The sequence below is a fragment of the Harpia harpyja genome, chromosome Z, assembly GCF_026419915.1.
Source record: "Harpia harpyja isolate bHarHar1 chromosome Z, bHarHar1 primary haplotype, whole genome shotgun sequence".
In the NCBI taxonomy this organism is placed as follows: domain Eukaryota; kingdom Metazoa; phylum Chordata; class Aves; order Accipitriformes; family Accipitridae; genus Harpia; species Harpia harpyja.
The window spans coordinates 34,987,771-35,002,187 of NC_068969.1; the positions used below are offsets into that span (position 1 = coordinate 34,987,771).

Below are 14,417 nucleotides of genomic sequence, written 5' to 3' on the forward strand. Positions count from 1 at the left end.
CTATCCAGGTGGTCCCATCTGAACAGAGTAGAACACAACTTTGAATAAAATTTTACAAATGTTTCCTGACTGTCTTTCCTGAGGTGTGTCAGATGGACAATGTTTGGTCATTCAGCAAGTATTACAGCTTGCAAGCTAGTGTCATTCCAAACAGGAATCGACAGTACGCAAAAGATAGGCTTTTAAGACATTGCTCCAGCACCTTGCAGGACTTTTTAAAAATTTTGTGGGACAGAGAGGTAGTGTCAAATGAGGTGTTGCAGAAAACCTTGATTTTTCACTCTGTGTTCCTCTCTCTTCCTTGCTGCCTGAACATGAAAATTGTAGGCTTAATGTTAGGATGGAATATATGTTTGTACTGTGTTTTTCATAAAAGATGCTGTTGCATACATCAGGGTCTGCATATGTGTGTTAAATGTATTTGCAGAACTTGTGAGGTCCTACAGGCTGTGAATGAAGATGAGAAAATATATTATGTTACGTCTCCACCCATGACTGACCATAAACCCAGAGACTTTGTGATTCTTGTGTCTCAAAGGCAACCCTGTAAGCCAAGGTGAGTATGCAATTTCAAGTTTAACTGTGACCACTTTGGAGCTGCAGTTTTGATTACTGTTGACTTTCATCTGGGCCTATCATTGGGTGACAGAGATGATATTCTATTTTTTAAGAAATTAGATTAGTACCTGATTTAAAATACAAGTGTTGATGCCTGAGTTTGCACAACCAGATTTGTTTTGCAATGTGAAGGTGCAATTAAGTAAATTCAGAGCATGAAGAATTTGTAGCGTAGTCCAGTGTGGCTTCTTTGATAGTGACTCTTCAGGAGTGGTCTGTCATGAGGGAAAATAGGCCAGAGTTCCAAACAGGCAATTTGGAAAAAAACATGTCCCAGAGGGCCTGTCAATATGCTGAAGCGCATAACTGGGAGTTGTCTGTTTATTGGTTTTAAGTGACTTTTTGTAATCCCATTTAATGTAAATCTGGAGATAGTCTTATTGAAGGGAGTGCTTGGTCTTTCTTGAAACCTCAGTGTGACAGATTTATTCTATCTGTAAATTTTGCTGCTGAATTTGGTTTAAAAAGTCCCTTGATCAGTTTAACATGCATTGATTTTTTTTTTCATTAGATTTCCTTTTGTTCTTGCATAATGAAACATGGATAAATGGGACCATTTGGCATATCTTATCATTCTTTATTCTCAATTTCTTATATTCGGTAATTCTTCATGTTAACAGAACATTGCTTCTAAAAGGAAGTATTCTGTACTGTGCTTGCTTTTTTCCCCCCACATCTGGGAATTGAATCATGTCTACCTTTGCTGGGGCACACTGTAAAACCTCTTAGTAAGAGTTGCTCCTGGGCCCTATTTCTGTAAACATGGGTCATGGAGAGCAGGATAAATAAAAAAAAGGAGGCGGTGTATGTGGGTGATGATTGTTCTGTGGCTTTCCACAGCAGTCTTCTTGAGTGGAGTCTGTGACAAAGCCTTAATGAGACTCAAGAGAGCTGAATCTTTTAACATGTATCTTTAAACATACAGGAGCTTGTTTGCCTTCATATGAAAATGACATCTTTGGTACAGCTGTGTATACTCTGTAGTCATTTACATGTATCTTTTTTAACATCCTGTTGAAGAAATGTTTGATTCTTCCCCTTGCCCTGCAGTGAACCCTACATAGTAGCTGTAAAGTCAGTTACTCTCATGTCTATGCCACCTTCTTCAGAATACTGCAGAAGTGAAATCCTTTGTGCTGGATTCCAGATCTATGGTGACAGCAACAACTCCTGTACAGTGAGTAGTTCTGCAGACCTCAGCTGTGTCTCCTTTCCTGTGCCTGTAATCTCATTTGAGCTGACACTCTAGAACAGTAACAGCAATACAACAAAAAAGTCAGTTTCCCCAGAGTTCAGTGTGGTTATTAAGACATTCTTTACTCCACAAAGTGGAATCTGTCTTGCCCAAGTTTGGCCAATCTGAATGTTAGGAATGAAATCTAAACTAAGCACTGGAGATGGCCAGGCACCTCCAGAGAGTCATTCATTCAATTCTGAAATACACTCCTAGAAGGTGTGCATTAAACTGGTCTCTGGTGGTGTCTCTCTCTCTTCACTGAGTACAGAGGAAGTCCAAGGAATTAGTTCAGATTAAAAGCTTAACTTTAACTTTCATATGTCAGAAATTATGCAATCTGAATCCCATCTCTGGACCTATGACAATGTTCCTCTTTTGTTCTTTTCCATGGGAAGGATATAATTAAGAAAATACATTTCTGAAAACATTCAGCAACTCTTGGTGGCTGGGATTCTTTTTTCAGGCAGTGGCTTTGTTCATAAAGCACATATATTTAACAGGTTACACGTGATGTTTCTTGCTGTGCTGCTGTGTACATTTACCTACAGCTGCTTGAGGACCTGGCAGTAGTGAGGACACTGAGATCACTAAAGTACTGTAAAAAAGGCGTGGTCTTTTTGCTAATTATTGCCTTCAGTTTCAGAAACACTATGTGTTTCTATTTGCATCCATGAAAACTTTGATACTCATCTAGGCTCTGCAAAAAATAGCTAACTATTGCAATCTGTAAGCTTTTTTGTTTCATTTGTTTAAACAGGTGTGTTACTTCAATCAAGTGACATCAGGTGTTATGCCTTACTTAGCTGCAAATCTTACTGGCTCATCAAAATCCATTGAAGACACTGCTTTGGAATGTATAAAGTTCTTGGAGCTGAAAGGCAGCAAGTACTGAAGTTAAAAATGGATTTCTGAAGAGACCTCTAAAGGTTATCAAGCAGTACTGGTTTAAATTCCTGCATGTGTTGTTGATCATTTTTCTACAGGTTAGTTACTTTGGATCATGTAGCCAATATTGGGCTTGAGCTTGAGAATATCTAGTACAAGCATTTTCTATCAAATTTAGATTAGGCCTTAGGCTCTAAATTAAATTTTTAATTTTAAAAAGATGAAGGGACAGATTCTGCTCTTGATTGCATTACTGAATTTTGTATAAATGGGGGCAGAACTTGGCCCAGTAAAACTGTAGCTCATGAGACTATTTCACTATTTTAATGTTATATTGAATGTAATGGCATCCAGTCAGTTTTAAATCAGTAAATACCACCCTGTGTAATTTGCAGAGAAGTGGTGCTACTAAGTAGTTTATCCAGTGCTCTGACCTGGTTGTGCGGGTATGCGCACCCATTATAAATTGATTACACCCCATGTAAGTTAGTGTTTGTTAATGTTTGTATTTTACCTGTTAACACTTGTAGTTTATCTGTGACTTCCTATAAATTATTTTTTCTGAGGTTACAAATCCATTGTAAATTTTATTACGGTATCCCTGGAATGGCTTCAGATGTTGTTCCAGAAAGACTGCTTTGTAGTGGTGGTGGGGGCTGTTGGCCTCTTACTGAAGTGCCATGAACTCCCGCTGGCGAGTTCTATGCAAGACTGTTCTGCTAGCATTGAATAAATGCAGAACAGTAAGACTCTTGGATCCACTCCCTCACAGATGAAAAGGGAGAATGGTTTCAGAGGTTTTATTGTGGTGTGTCTACTTTGTTTTCTGCTCTTATGTTTGCTCAAAAGAGCCTTGTTCAGAAAAACGAGTATGATCATCAGCAGTTAGATTGTAACATGAATGCAGGGGTGTTAAGAGGATCAAAGCATGTGAACTGTAGCAGTGCCATTTTATCTTACTGCAGTCTCGTAATTGGTAGAGCGAGAGCTCTAGGGGTCTGGTCCAGTTCTCACTTAAACACATCTTCAATTTAACCTATAACCAGATCAAAGCTTTCATCAGTGATTTATAGGTTACAGCATGCCTGCACATTTTGCATATGGCATCTCTACCAAGCACAGCAGAAGAGACACCAGCTGGAGCCCTGGAAGCTCTCTGGGTATACTAGCACTGTGAATCACCTGCCCTCTCAACAAGACTAGTTTAGCTTGGGTACAGCCTTGAACCAAAGCATTAGTGACATCAGCTGCTGTCTTCTATGTCTAGCAAAGGCTGGCCACTGTATGCTGTACAACACAGGCATACCTTTACCCTAGTAATGGAAAAAGTAAAGCAGGTCCTGGTCTGTGGCTCTGGAGGAGAGACTAGATGCAGATCCTGATTTTGGATCATCGTTTTTATCATGTGAAGGTGCAATACCTCAGTCTAGGGAGTGAGGACGGCAGTCTCAGGGCAGCCCCCTCCAGTGCGTGAAAACTGCTGAGGCCCTGCTCGTCTCCTCCTGGCTCAGCAGGCAACGGAAGGGTCTGGGCCCCCTCCACGGGCCAGGAGCTCAGCTCTCCGACTCCTGCCCACACTTGCTGTGTGCAGATGATGGCAGACAAGCTCTTGAGTGGGCAGGTAGGCCTCTGTGGTCCCGATTTTTAGTGAACAGAGACACCTAATGGTCAGCTCTGAATACATGCGTGACACATCAAGGAGAAAGAGACCAAATGCTGCCTGCACCAAGCATTTCTTACCAGCTATTTGGGAGGCTTCCTGTACAGCACGGTTTATAACCTGACTTTAGAGGCACAGACACACTGAGCTCAGCTGTGGGGCTACTGCAAGGGCTATCTGGAGAACATGCTTTGGCATTTTTGAAATATTAGCATTCTGCCAAGCTCATGCCTACACAAGAGGTTCTGCCTTCCGCCCCCAACACCAAGACCTTGGCCATTGTAGCGCAAAGCACTGCAAAGCCAGGCCACGTTCTGGATGCAGCCACCACACACTGTTGGGGGTGTAGGGGGAGAGAGTCTTTTTGACATAGACCAAGGACTGTATTTTACCAACCTCCGTGCAACTTCTAAGACAAGGAGATTCAGGTTTCTGGCACACAAACTTTGCTTAAAGTCTAATTATTTGCCTAACTTTAAAATTTTTGTGGGCATAATGCATCTTTACATGAAGGACCTTTTACAGCTGCTTTTCAAATCACTTTCTTCAACTACACATACCTTTGTGAAATCATCTAAGAAGAGATTAGTGGGTGCATTTAACAAGTAGTTTTGTCCAACAGTTACTGAAGATGCTAACCTGTGCAGCTGTTTTAGAATGTAGTGCATTTCAGTGCCTCGTTTTCCTCAGCAGTCACTGAAGCAGAGGACAAGAGGGAGAGGTACATGCTTCCAGCTCATGTACGATTACCTGAAAACAGCTGCTGTCTTTATACTGAAATTCTCACAGAGACCATACCCTGCGATTTTCTAAGTCTGAAAGAGTCCATTATTTCTTCTCAGAGGACAAGAGCAGTAGTCAGGTGTAGGAACCCAAGAAGTATTTTTATAGTGCAACATGGATCAAAGCAACAGGTATGAAACTCAAGTGATCCAGGGATGGTTGTTAGGCGCACTGACCTCCAGAGGAACACTACAAGGAGGACTGCATCACTGCGCTGAAGAGAAGGCTGGGCTCAGAAGGTGGGCAAGCTGGATACTAGCATACCCTGCTTTGTGCTCCACCATTTTGAGAACAAAGGTTAGTCCACCGCTTCTTGTGGGATTTCTTTTGCCACAACTGCCTTCTCAGTCATCCTGGTTTTAGCAGTCCCTTGTGCGAAGCAGAAGTGACATGATGAGCTGTGGGAAGGGAACAGTGAATTTTCTCTTCCTCCAACTTACATGTCGTACACCATTTAACTTAGCAGTCTGTCAAAGGGATGCTTCTGCCTCAAGATTGCAGTAGCACAGCTGGGTGACCACGTCTTACTCAGAGCCTGAGATCCGCAGCAGCCATTTCCTCAGGAGGAGAGGCTGCGCTCTGAAACCACAACTCACACACACACACACACACACACACACACACACACACTGTCTACACCAACCCCTTATCTGGGAAGTATTGCTACCACAAGAAAAGTCAAAGTGCACAGCTTCAAGTTCCTATGGGTAAAAGAACATGTTACAATATCAAGGTTTTAAAGACAGGAAATGATCTAAAAAGATGCTTTCTAAACAATATACTTATTCATGTAACAGAAAGGGAAACACTTTCTAAGCTAGGATAAATGTCTGTTGCAAAATGTCCACATTAAAGTGATACTGCTTTGAGCTTTAATCCAATCGTTAATTAAAACTCTGTAGTTAATCCTTGATTTCAGCCACATCCACTCCTCCTCCCCATTTAAATGTGTGCTCACATTATTTTAAACAGAATATACATGCCCTATCTTAGTCAACCTAATGTGCCTTTGTATCCAGAGTAGAACTAGGAAACCTAAAATAAGAGCTCTAACTACTCTGTTCTTTAGCAGTGTTTTATTAAAAAGAATTAACATATACAAATATAAAATATATCCACACAGTTAAATTCCTGTATTTGGTTTTTTGCTGTAAGAAAAGTACATTCCAAGCCTATGGTTTCCATGGCTGGTCCTAAGCACCTCAAAACCCAGTTCTGAGCTCAAGTTTGCTCTCTGGTGTTCCTTCTGTGTTCTCACCAAGGCAACATATGGACCGTTAGGACGCTTTTACTGGAAGGGTAAACTAATTCTTCTGAAGCAGTAGCTTTACCACTGTGTAGCTTTCCCTTAAGGACTGCTGTTTATTACTGTATAACGCATGCTAAGTTTTTAGAAGGCACATTTAAGACTTCTGGGACGCTGAAGTACCGTATTTGTCCGATGGCAACCACAGCTGCAGTAGAAGACTGAGAAGCCCAATGGTGCAGGGGCACAGGCTCACATCTACACAGCACAGCAGAGAGCTGCGCAGAGACCCTGCACAGCACCTGCCCACACAGCCCAGAACCGTGTCAAGACAACAGTTCAGAACAAAGCACCGTGTGTGAGATGAGCTCGAGATGCACTCCTCCAGTAACATCGCGCTTCCTTGTTCATCTTAGGTGAGACGATCAGACACAAGGGAAAGCCTACCACCGCTGGCTGCATAAGCTGAATTACTACAGTATTGGGAGAGCTGTTGCAGGAGCTCCATTTTGAGTAGGTTTCGTAACTTTTTTTAATACTTATCAGTTTTTCTACAGCTGCAGTTTTCAGGCTGCAGTCTACATTAAAAATAAATACATCTGCCATTAAGCAGACATGTGTAATACAAAGCACAGTTTATTCCCAACTCACCAAGGGATACAAACACTGAAGATTTTTGAGCACTTTCCTTGAAAAAAGTAAAGAAACTAAGCAAGCTGCTCACTTGTTCTCCAACTCTTTTCAGGAGTATTCTGTTAGGCAACAAATATTCAATCCAACATGCATAAACAATCATGTTAATGCATGTACATATTTTACCTGACCTACCATGAGTTGTGGGAATTGCACCCCCCAGCTCTACAGGCTGCAGAGTTTACCTGATTACTCAGCCACAGGACTGCTCAAGCTGGCACATACAGAGCAAGAAAACAATTATTTCTAAAAGGAGAAGGCAAAACCAAACCAGAACCCAAAAACACTCTTTAGAAAATACCCACAATCCCTTTCATAGAAATAGAGAAATACTCTTAGTAATATCAGCATGATCGTGTTCATCTCTGATAAGTAAAAGCAGCACTTTTAAGGTAACAATACTGACCACTGAAATCCAGTGGTCATAAACCCCCATGATAAAATGCACATACCCTGTTTGGTTACTGCAACCAGACCCCTGTTATGAGAAGAAGCCGATTTCAGAGGAGGGAATGCTGTATTTCGGCAGAGATACATAAAAATAAAAGATACACATGCTGTGTTTCTGTTGTTCCCAACTTTTCAGTAAGCTCGGTGAGTTTGGGAGGCAAACTGGAAAAATGAGGGGGAACAAAAAAAAAAATTATTTAGCAGCAGCAGTCTCCTTGATTTTCTGGAACCAGCAATCCACTCTGTGTAGTCACTACTACAGAGTGAAGCAGTGCAGGCTAACTGTGGTTTAGAGCCAAGAGGCCTTCAAAAAGTAACAACTTTGGGTACTTTCACTTCTGTTTTTTGCAGCTTTGGCGTTTCTGTAATTTCTTCATAATCTGCGCTCATTCCAGTGGCCCATCGCCCAACGGTAACCTGATCTGCAGAGCAAGAGACAAGAGATTATGGAAAGGCTAAGCATTACCATTATATCAAACTTTTGCATTTGAGGAAGATTTGGCCTGCAAGGGCCTGTCATTAATTCACCAAAGACCTGTCTGTTTAGTTCTAGCTCTGAAGCCCACTCTCCTTACACAACTTTAATTTTTTTTTTTTCAAATTGTGTTTTGTAAACCCTCTTTCTTCCCCCACGCAGATTGTCAGGGTCCAGAAGTCATTAGTACATGTTTTTTCCTATTTGACTGTCCAAAGAAATATTCAAGGAGTATGCAGATGATATATTAGCTCTCACTTAAGTCCAAATAACTCTTACAATGAAGATTACAGAGTATGTCAAGCATCTCTGGATATAAAGGAAAGACCTTCTCTATTATACAGATAAAAAAAATAAGCCTAAGGCACAACAGAGCAAAATTTACATTTCTCAACTCACATCCCTGCATATAATCAACATCATCCCTTTGCTGTTTAAATGCTATTTAGGCCAATTCACACCCCCTTCCTAGAGAAAACACTGTGAACCAACTGTATTTCTTTTCTGAATGACAATCTAATTTTGAGAGCAACAAATCAAATCATACCAAGACTATCACACTGATAAATCAATGTTTACTTGGATTAACTTCTGTACAGTAAAGCAGGCCAAATAACTCCCCCTGAAGAAATTATAAGCTGTAGTGCCTAAACTTCTTTGCCAGCCATAGGTACCTTCCTGTAGTCTAATAGTACTTTGGATGATGCAGACTGATTTCAAAGAATATTACAATTCTTACCAATGGTGTCACAGTTCCAATTAATTCAACTATTTTTAACCAGCAATACTAGTTTTGAAACATCAGTGTAAAGACTAAGATGTCCCTTGGGAAATTAAACAGCAGTTGTCAGTCTTCATTATGGACACAGAACTTCTCAAAAAAAGGTAGAAAAAAATTCCAGTTCTGCTTCACACGTAATTTAGAGCTCTACTGCCAGCGAGCAAAAAGTCTTGCATTGGACTGCACTAACAACTGAAGACTGCCATTTCCTGATAAGAGCTGGCCCAGTTTGAGCAATGCTGTTCCCTACAAATGTTTCTTTTCTCCTACTGCATCTGTACAGGTTTTTGATTGACAAAAAGTGTTAACCGCACAAAGGCAGTTTACCATAGATATGGTGTGCAGAAATCCAACACGGGCTACGCTAACGTTACAGGCTTTCAACTCAGCAGTCATCTGAGTGAGCACTGCCCAAAAATTTGCTATGGCTGATGAGTTGGGGGAAATTTTGAAGTCTTTTCGTATCAGAAACTTCTGTCATACCAGTTAAGACTCAATCTCACTTGGTCTAAACTAGCAAAGCAGCATACATCTAGAATGTTACATATGGTCTCAGATGCAACAATATCGTATATGTAAGATCAGATACAGAAAAAGGCTAAAGTATAGGCCTCTACTGCCTGCATTAATATTTCTTACATAAGTTCCGCAAAAGTGGCATTATTACTAACCCAAAAGTTCTGTAACCCATACAAAGGAAGCAGAAAAATGCACAAATGTGTCACCACTTCAGCATCAGCATAATTCTTCGTACCTTGTTTGATGCTTTTGCCTTCCTTAGCACAGCTTTTTTTCTATATCATGTAATTTTTCCACCCACACAGATAACTGAAGAACATGTAAGTAAGCAGCTTATTAGCCAGTGAATCCAGCTGGACAGATCTCCTGTCTCCTCTTCCTCTCCTGTCTTGAATAACTTGAACACTTGCCTGCAGATGCAGCTTTTACAAGCTGCCAGTACCACCACCCTGCAACTGACACTATATTCAGTTCCAACACTTCACACAGAAATCAAAAAGAAGAAACCAGTTTTGTTCTACAGCTGCTAAGTTGTGAACAGCAGCATAAATAGTGGCTAACAAATACACATTAGCTCATATAATCTTCAGAAACCCACAAGCCAGATTTTTTTTTAAATGGAAAGTTCAAGTTTTGCATTGCAACTCCATGCCTCCTCCACATACCTCTCAATATAAGCACTCGTTCCCAAAGGAAGGTCACCTTTGCTGTTTGCACGTTCTCTTCTCAAACCCTTTTTTCCTGACCAAAGTCAGGCGAAGCAGTAAATGAAGACTACTCAACTGTGCACTCAAACTCCACTCTGTACACTCCCCTGCATCTCACCTGCATTCTGTTTTTCTGGACAGTCTTTTCTGAAGTGCTCCACAGAGCCACAAAGCCTGCAGCTGCCACCTGTTAAGAGAGAAAGTTGTTACTCATCCAGGGAAAAATAAAACAAACCAAAACCCCAAACAGAAACAACCCTCCTACACTGTTTTGCTCTTATATGTGCATTGAAAAATCTTGTTCTACTTATCTGTAGTGAGAACCTGTAAATAAGGTAAGGAAGTGTCCCTATGGACAGGTCTGCACTCCTCGGCACAGTCATGTAACATCATGGAGCAGATAAGCAGCCAGCTTTGGAAGCCTGCAAAGACATCTTCCTCTGTGTCTGACGGACAGAGCTGTTGGTAATCACATTGCTCTGTAAAGCATCACATACCACAGATTCCCATCACCACATGCTGAATATTTCTGATTTGTTGGAAGCTCTCTTTTTCAGAAACAAGCTGAATTCTGCTGAAATTCATACACAAAGGAACTTCTGAAATTAACAGGCACTCTTGAGAGGCAGGTAATCCAACCGTAGGTACTGAGATGTGAACTATAAATTCTACTCATCATCCAAACATTGAAAGGAAAGTGATTTTTCTTCCACTTTAACTGTGCTGTAAGATCATCCTTTTGAGTTGGCCAGACCTCAAGTTTGTACTGGGAGACAGAATGCTACTTTGTTAGTGCCAACAGAGGTATCAGGCAGAGCAGAATCTGAGTGAAATCTTCAAACTTAGATCACATTTCTCATTGAAGTCACTTAAACTGAAAATGTCCTCTTTCCAGTGAAAGCCCTTGTTTTGTGGGAACACCTCCCAAAGTCTTAAGTTACAGCATGACAGTATGTTTTTACCACATACTTTGGTACATGTACATTTAAACACACACTGACTACATACATGCAGCCTATTATGATTTTGTTTCTTTGTATGCCTCTTGATACTGCAAGCACAAGCAAGTTCTCATACTTTGCATCTCATCTCGTTGTTTAACACTGAGTTTACAATTAAAACAGAAATCCCTAGGTAATCAATATTAACACTGAATTCCCCAGAATTAGTCTGGTTTTACCAAGAGTAAAAGATGTTCAGACATTCCTTTCAGCCAGATGTTTATTCGCTTGCAATGTTACTCTGTTCCATATCAGGTAAGTATGAAAAATGTGTTTTGGTTTTAGTACGCTCACCTTCAGCATACAATCCCTTGGGGTTATCTGGACATGACCTTGACAGATGCCCCATCTCACCACAGATGAAACATTTTGCATATGGAAATGCCCCTGCAAAATCCCACACAGTTTATGATCCACATTAAAAACTTTGTAAAGTCACAGGCAACTGTGAATACACTATAATGACAATATTTTACTACACTATTATACTATAATCACTATACTGTCTCTTACACTGTTAGGTTCATTGTTAAAATATTATATTCCTTTAAACATATCAACCTACCTCCTCAGAACAGTTAAATTACTAAGACACAAAGCTTGTATTTCAATAGTCAGAAAACTCATAGACCAAAGCATCTCGAAAAATACAAATTTGTGAGACATACCAACTGCTGGATCTATTTTTGCTTTGCATTTGCTGATATCATGTTCTGTGGATCCGCACCGGTAACAGATTCCTGTACCCATATCTTGACTTTCCAGTATGGCAGGACAATCAGCAACACCGTGGCCAGGTTCTCTACAGTGGAAACACACCTTCGAAAATAAAAATTAAGTTATATGCATTTTCAAAGACAGTTCACAAGCAAAAAACAGCACTTACAGGTGACATTACTAAAGAGTTCGCTTACTTCTACTATCTGATTATCACCTATAGCCAGCAGACTTTTACTAGATCACTATTTCTCTTGGCTGAAACCTGGAGGGTACTATCAGATACGTATCTGTAGTGTTGAGATTTGAGGTTACTCTAACATAAAAAGACAAGCATCTTGAATGGCACTCGAAGACCTGAAAATCCCAGTCTAATAAGGCCTTTTGGCCTTTTAGAAGGCAAACATATCAAGGGATTTTCTCCTCTGGGCAAAATAGCTAGACAAAAGAGACATTGTAGCCTGTCACAAAATAACTGTCAGTGGTCTATGCCATTCAACCGTATTATTATGGGTACTTTTCTCCTTTTACCAACAACTGAGTGCCCTGGATGAATGATGATACTCGATTTTGATTACAGCACTGTTCCCCAAGCTCTTTAAGTACTACTGCAGTAAGTGCTTAGGTAAATACAGGCAATGTTGCTCTAGTCCTGTAATTTACTCATGAAGAATCTCTCTCAGATTAATTAGCAGTAACTCTCTTTGCTATGTTCCCAGATTACATTCAGTGTAAGTTCACGGTGAATGCCTAAGTTTGTGCTGAGATAACTGCTTTTAGACAGTCTTGGAGTCTGCTGGAGATCACACTCCAATTCTCAAGAGAAGACGCTGCAGAAAGAGGCCCGAAACAGCAGGAACATTGTGCTGATGAATTACACCTAGAAATGCACTGAAATAGTTTCAGCAGGGGACAAGAGGGGCTGGGAATTCATCAAAGGGTAGCAAGATCAGTGCTGAACCGGAAGAGTCACGCTAAAGGCTAAGACTCAAGCTGAAATTCATCGTTTGTGTCAAAGTTGAGGTACTTAAGTCCACTTTATCAACTCGAAGCGTCACTTCGCACATGCTGCGCTTCTAGCAGGTCAGGCGCTCGGCCTCCTCACCGAACCACCTGCCGGCAGCGTCGGCAGAGAACGAGGAATCCGCGTTTTCCGTGCAGAGCTCTTCCCAACTTTCTAACAAGCTGCGACGCAGCGCCGAAGACCCGCGACTGAAGGCGAAACTCACCATGGCATTTTTCTTCATTTCTTGCCTCTTCAGCCTCCTCCCCTCCCGCCGCTTGTCCTTCTTCAAAGCCACCGCTACCTGCTTCTGCAGCTCGGCGCCGTCTGCCTCGGCCGCCTCGCCGCCCCGCGAGCTCCGCTTCAGGTACGCCGCAAACCCGTTCACGTCTTCGTTCGGATACTCCTTTTTCCTCTTGTTCTTCTTCTTCTTCCCCTTCCCCGGCTCCGTCCTCGGGGAGAGCGGGCCCCGGCGGCCCTCCCGCCCCTCGGGGCCGCTCAGCATCTCCTCCCAGGGGGTCGCATCCAGCGCCTTTTCGCCGGGAGGGCCGGTTCGGCGAGCCCACCGGGTCATGGCAGGGCGGGCAGCGGCCGGGGCACCTCCCGAGCACAGGCACGCAACAGAGCGCAGGGGCCTCCGCGCAACGCAGACCTCGCTCCCTCAGCGAGCCGCGACCCGCCCCGACGCCGTTCGCACCTGTGAGGCGCCCCCGGCCCTCACCGCCCGCCTTCCCGGGGCGGCCCAGCCGAACCCCCGCGGCCCGTCCCGGGAGCGGGGCGGGGGGGCCGGCGCCGGCGGCGGAGGGGCCCGGCCTGAGGCGGACCCGAGTCCGCCGCGGCAGAAGAGACTCTCTGACAGAGCGGCCCTCCCTGCCCGACGGCTCTCCTGCCCCGGGCCGGAAGTGGAGCGGAGTCCTCCTGGCCGCCGGTGGGGCAGGAGTCCGGCGGGACCCCGCGCTGACGCCACTTCCGCCCGCGCCGTGCTGCTCTGGCTCCGCGCCCTGCCGCCATCTTGGGGCAGGGGCGGCCGGCGCCGCCGCTCGGGGCGAGGGCAGCGCGGCGGAGTACCCCCCCCACCACCACCACCACCACCACTACCACCACCACCTCCTCCTCCTCTGAGAAGCGAGGTGGAGGTGCCGCCGGCGGGCGGGGCCGGTCCGACCGCGAACGCGGGGGAGAGGCCACAAGCGCCTCCCGTAGGGGGGCAGCCCGCCGGCAGCGCGCCTGCCGAGTCACGACGTTCCCCTCCTTCTTGACTGCGGTGCTGCCGTGGTGTTCTCACCTGCTCGTTGGTGATAGGACGAGAGGAAATGGTCTCAAGTTGCGGCAGGGGAGGTGTAGATTGGAGATTAGGAAAGACTTCTTCACCGAAAGGGTTGTCAGCCATTGGAACAGGCTGCCCGGGGAAGTGGTGCAGTCACCATCCCTGGAGGTATCCAAAAAGCACGTAGGCAAGGCACCTCGGGACATGGTTTAGTGGGCATGCTTGACGGTTGGACTCAATGATCTTAAAGGTCTTTTCCAACCTGAAAGGTTCTATGATTCTCACGGAGAAACGTGTGTTACAGTTGTCTTCTGTATGGTCTCATTGGAACGGATGTGTCTTTAGAGTGAGCATCCATCTGCAGTTTGTGAAGGC

The 14,417-nt window shown here is 43.6% G+C and overlaps 2 protein-coding genes across 3 annotated transcripts in view; one reads left to right on the forward strand and one right to left on the reverse strand.

Moving 5' to 3' along the window:
• ACOT12 (acyl-CoA thioesterase 12) overlaps positions 1-3,557 on the forward strand; it is a 32,668-nt gene extending 29,111 nt beyond the window's left edge. For both annotated transcript variants that reach the window (XM_052776709.1, XM_052776710.1), the window contains 3 exons: positions 428-556; positions 1,669-1,795; positions 2,613-3,557. In XM_052776709.1, coding sequence (XP_052632669.1) covers positions 428-556; positions 1,669-1,795; positions 2,613-2,747 — 391 coding nt within the window. In that variant the 3' untranslated portion in view covers positions 2,748-3,557. The remainder of the gene's footprint in view (positions 1-427; positions 557-1,668; positions 1,796-2,612) is intronic.
• A 3,490-nt stretch (positions 3,558-7,047) lies between these two features.
• On the reverse strand, positions 7,048-13,683 carry ZCCHC9 (zinc finger CCHC-type containing 9). Its single transcript, XM_052776725.1, has 5 exons — positions 13,002-13,683; positions 11,724-11,874; positions 11,350-11,442; positions 10,173-10,241; positions 7,048-7,994 (listed from the first exon to the last, which is right to left on the reverse strand). Exons 1-5 carry the CDS (start codon positions 13,347-13,349, stop codon positions 7,879-7,881), a joined length of 777 nt encoding a protein of 258 aa, XP_052632685.1. The 5' UTR covers positions 13,350-13,683; the 3' UTR covers positions 7,048-7,878.
• Positions 13,684-14,417: the final 734 nt, after the last annotated feature.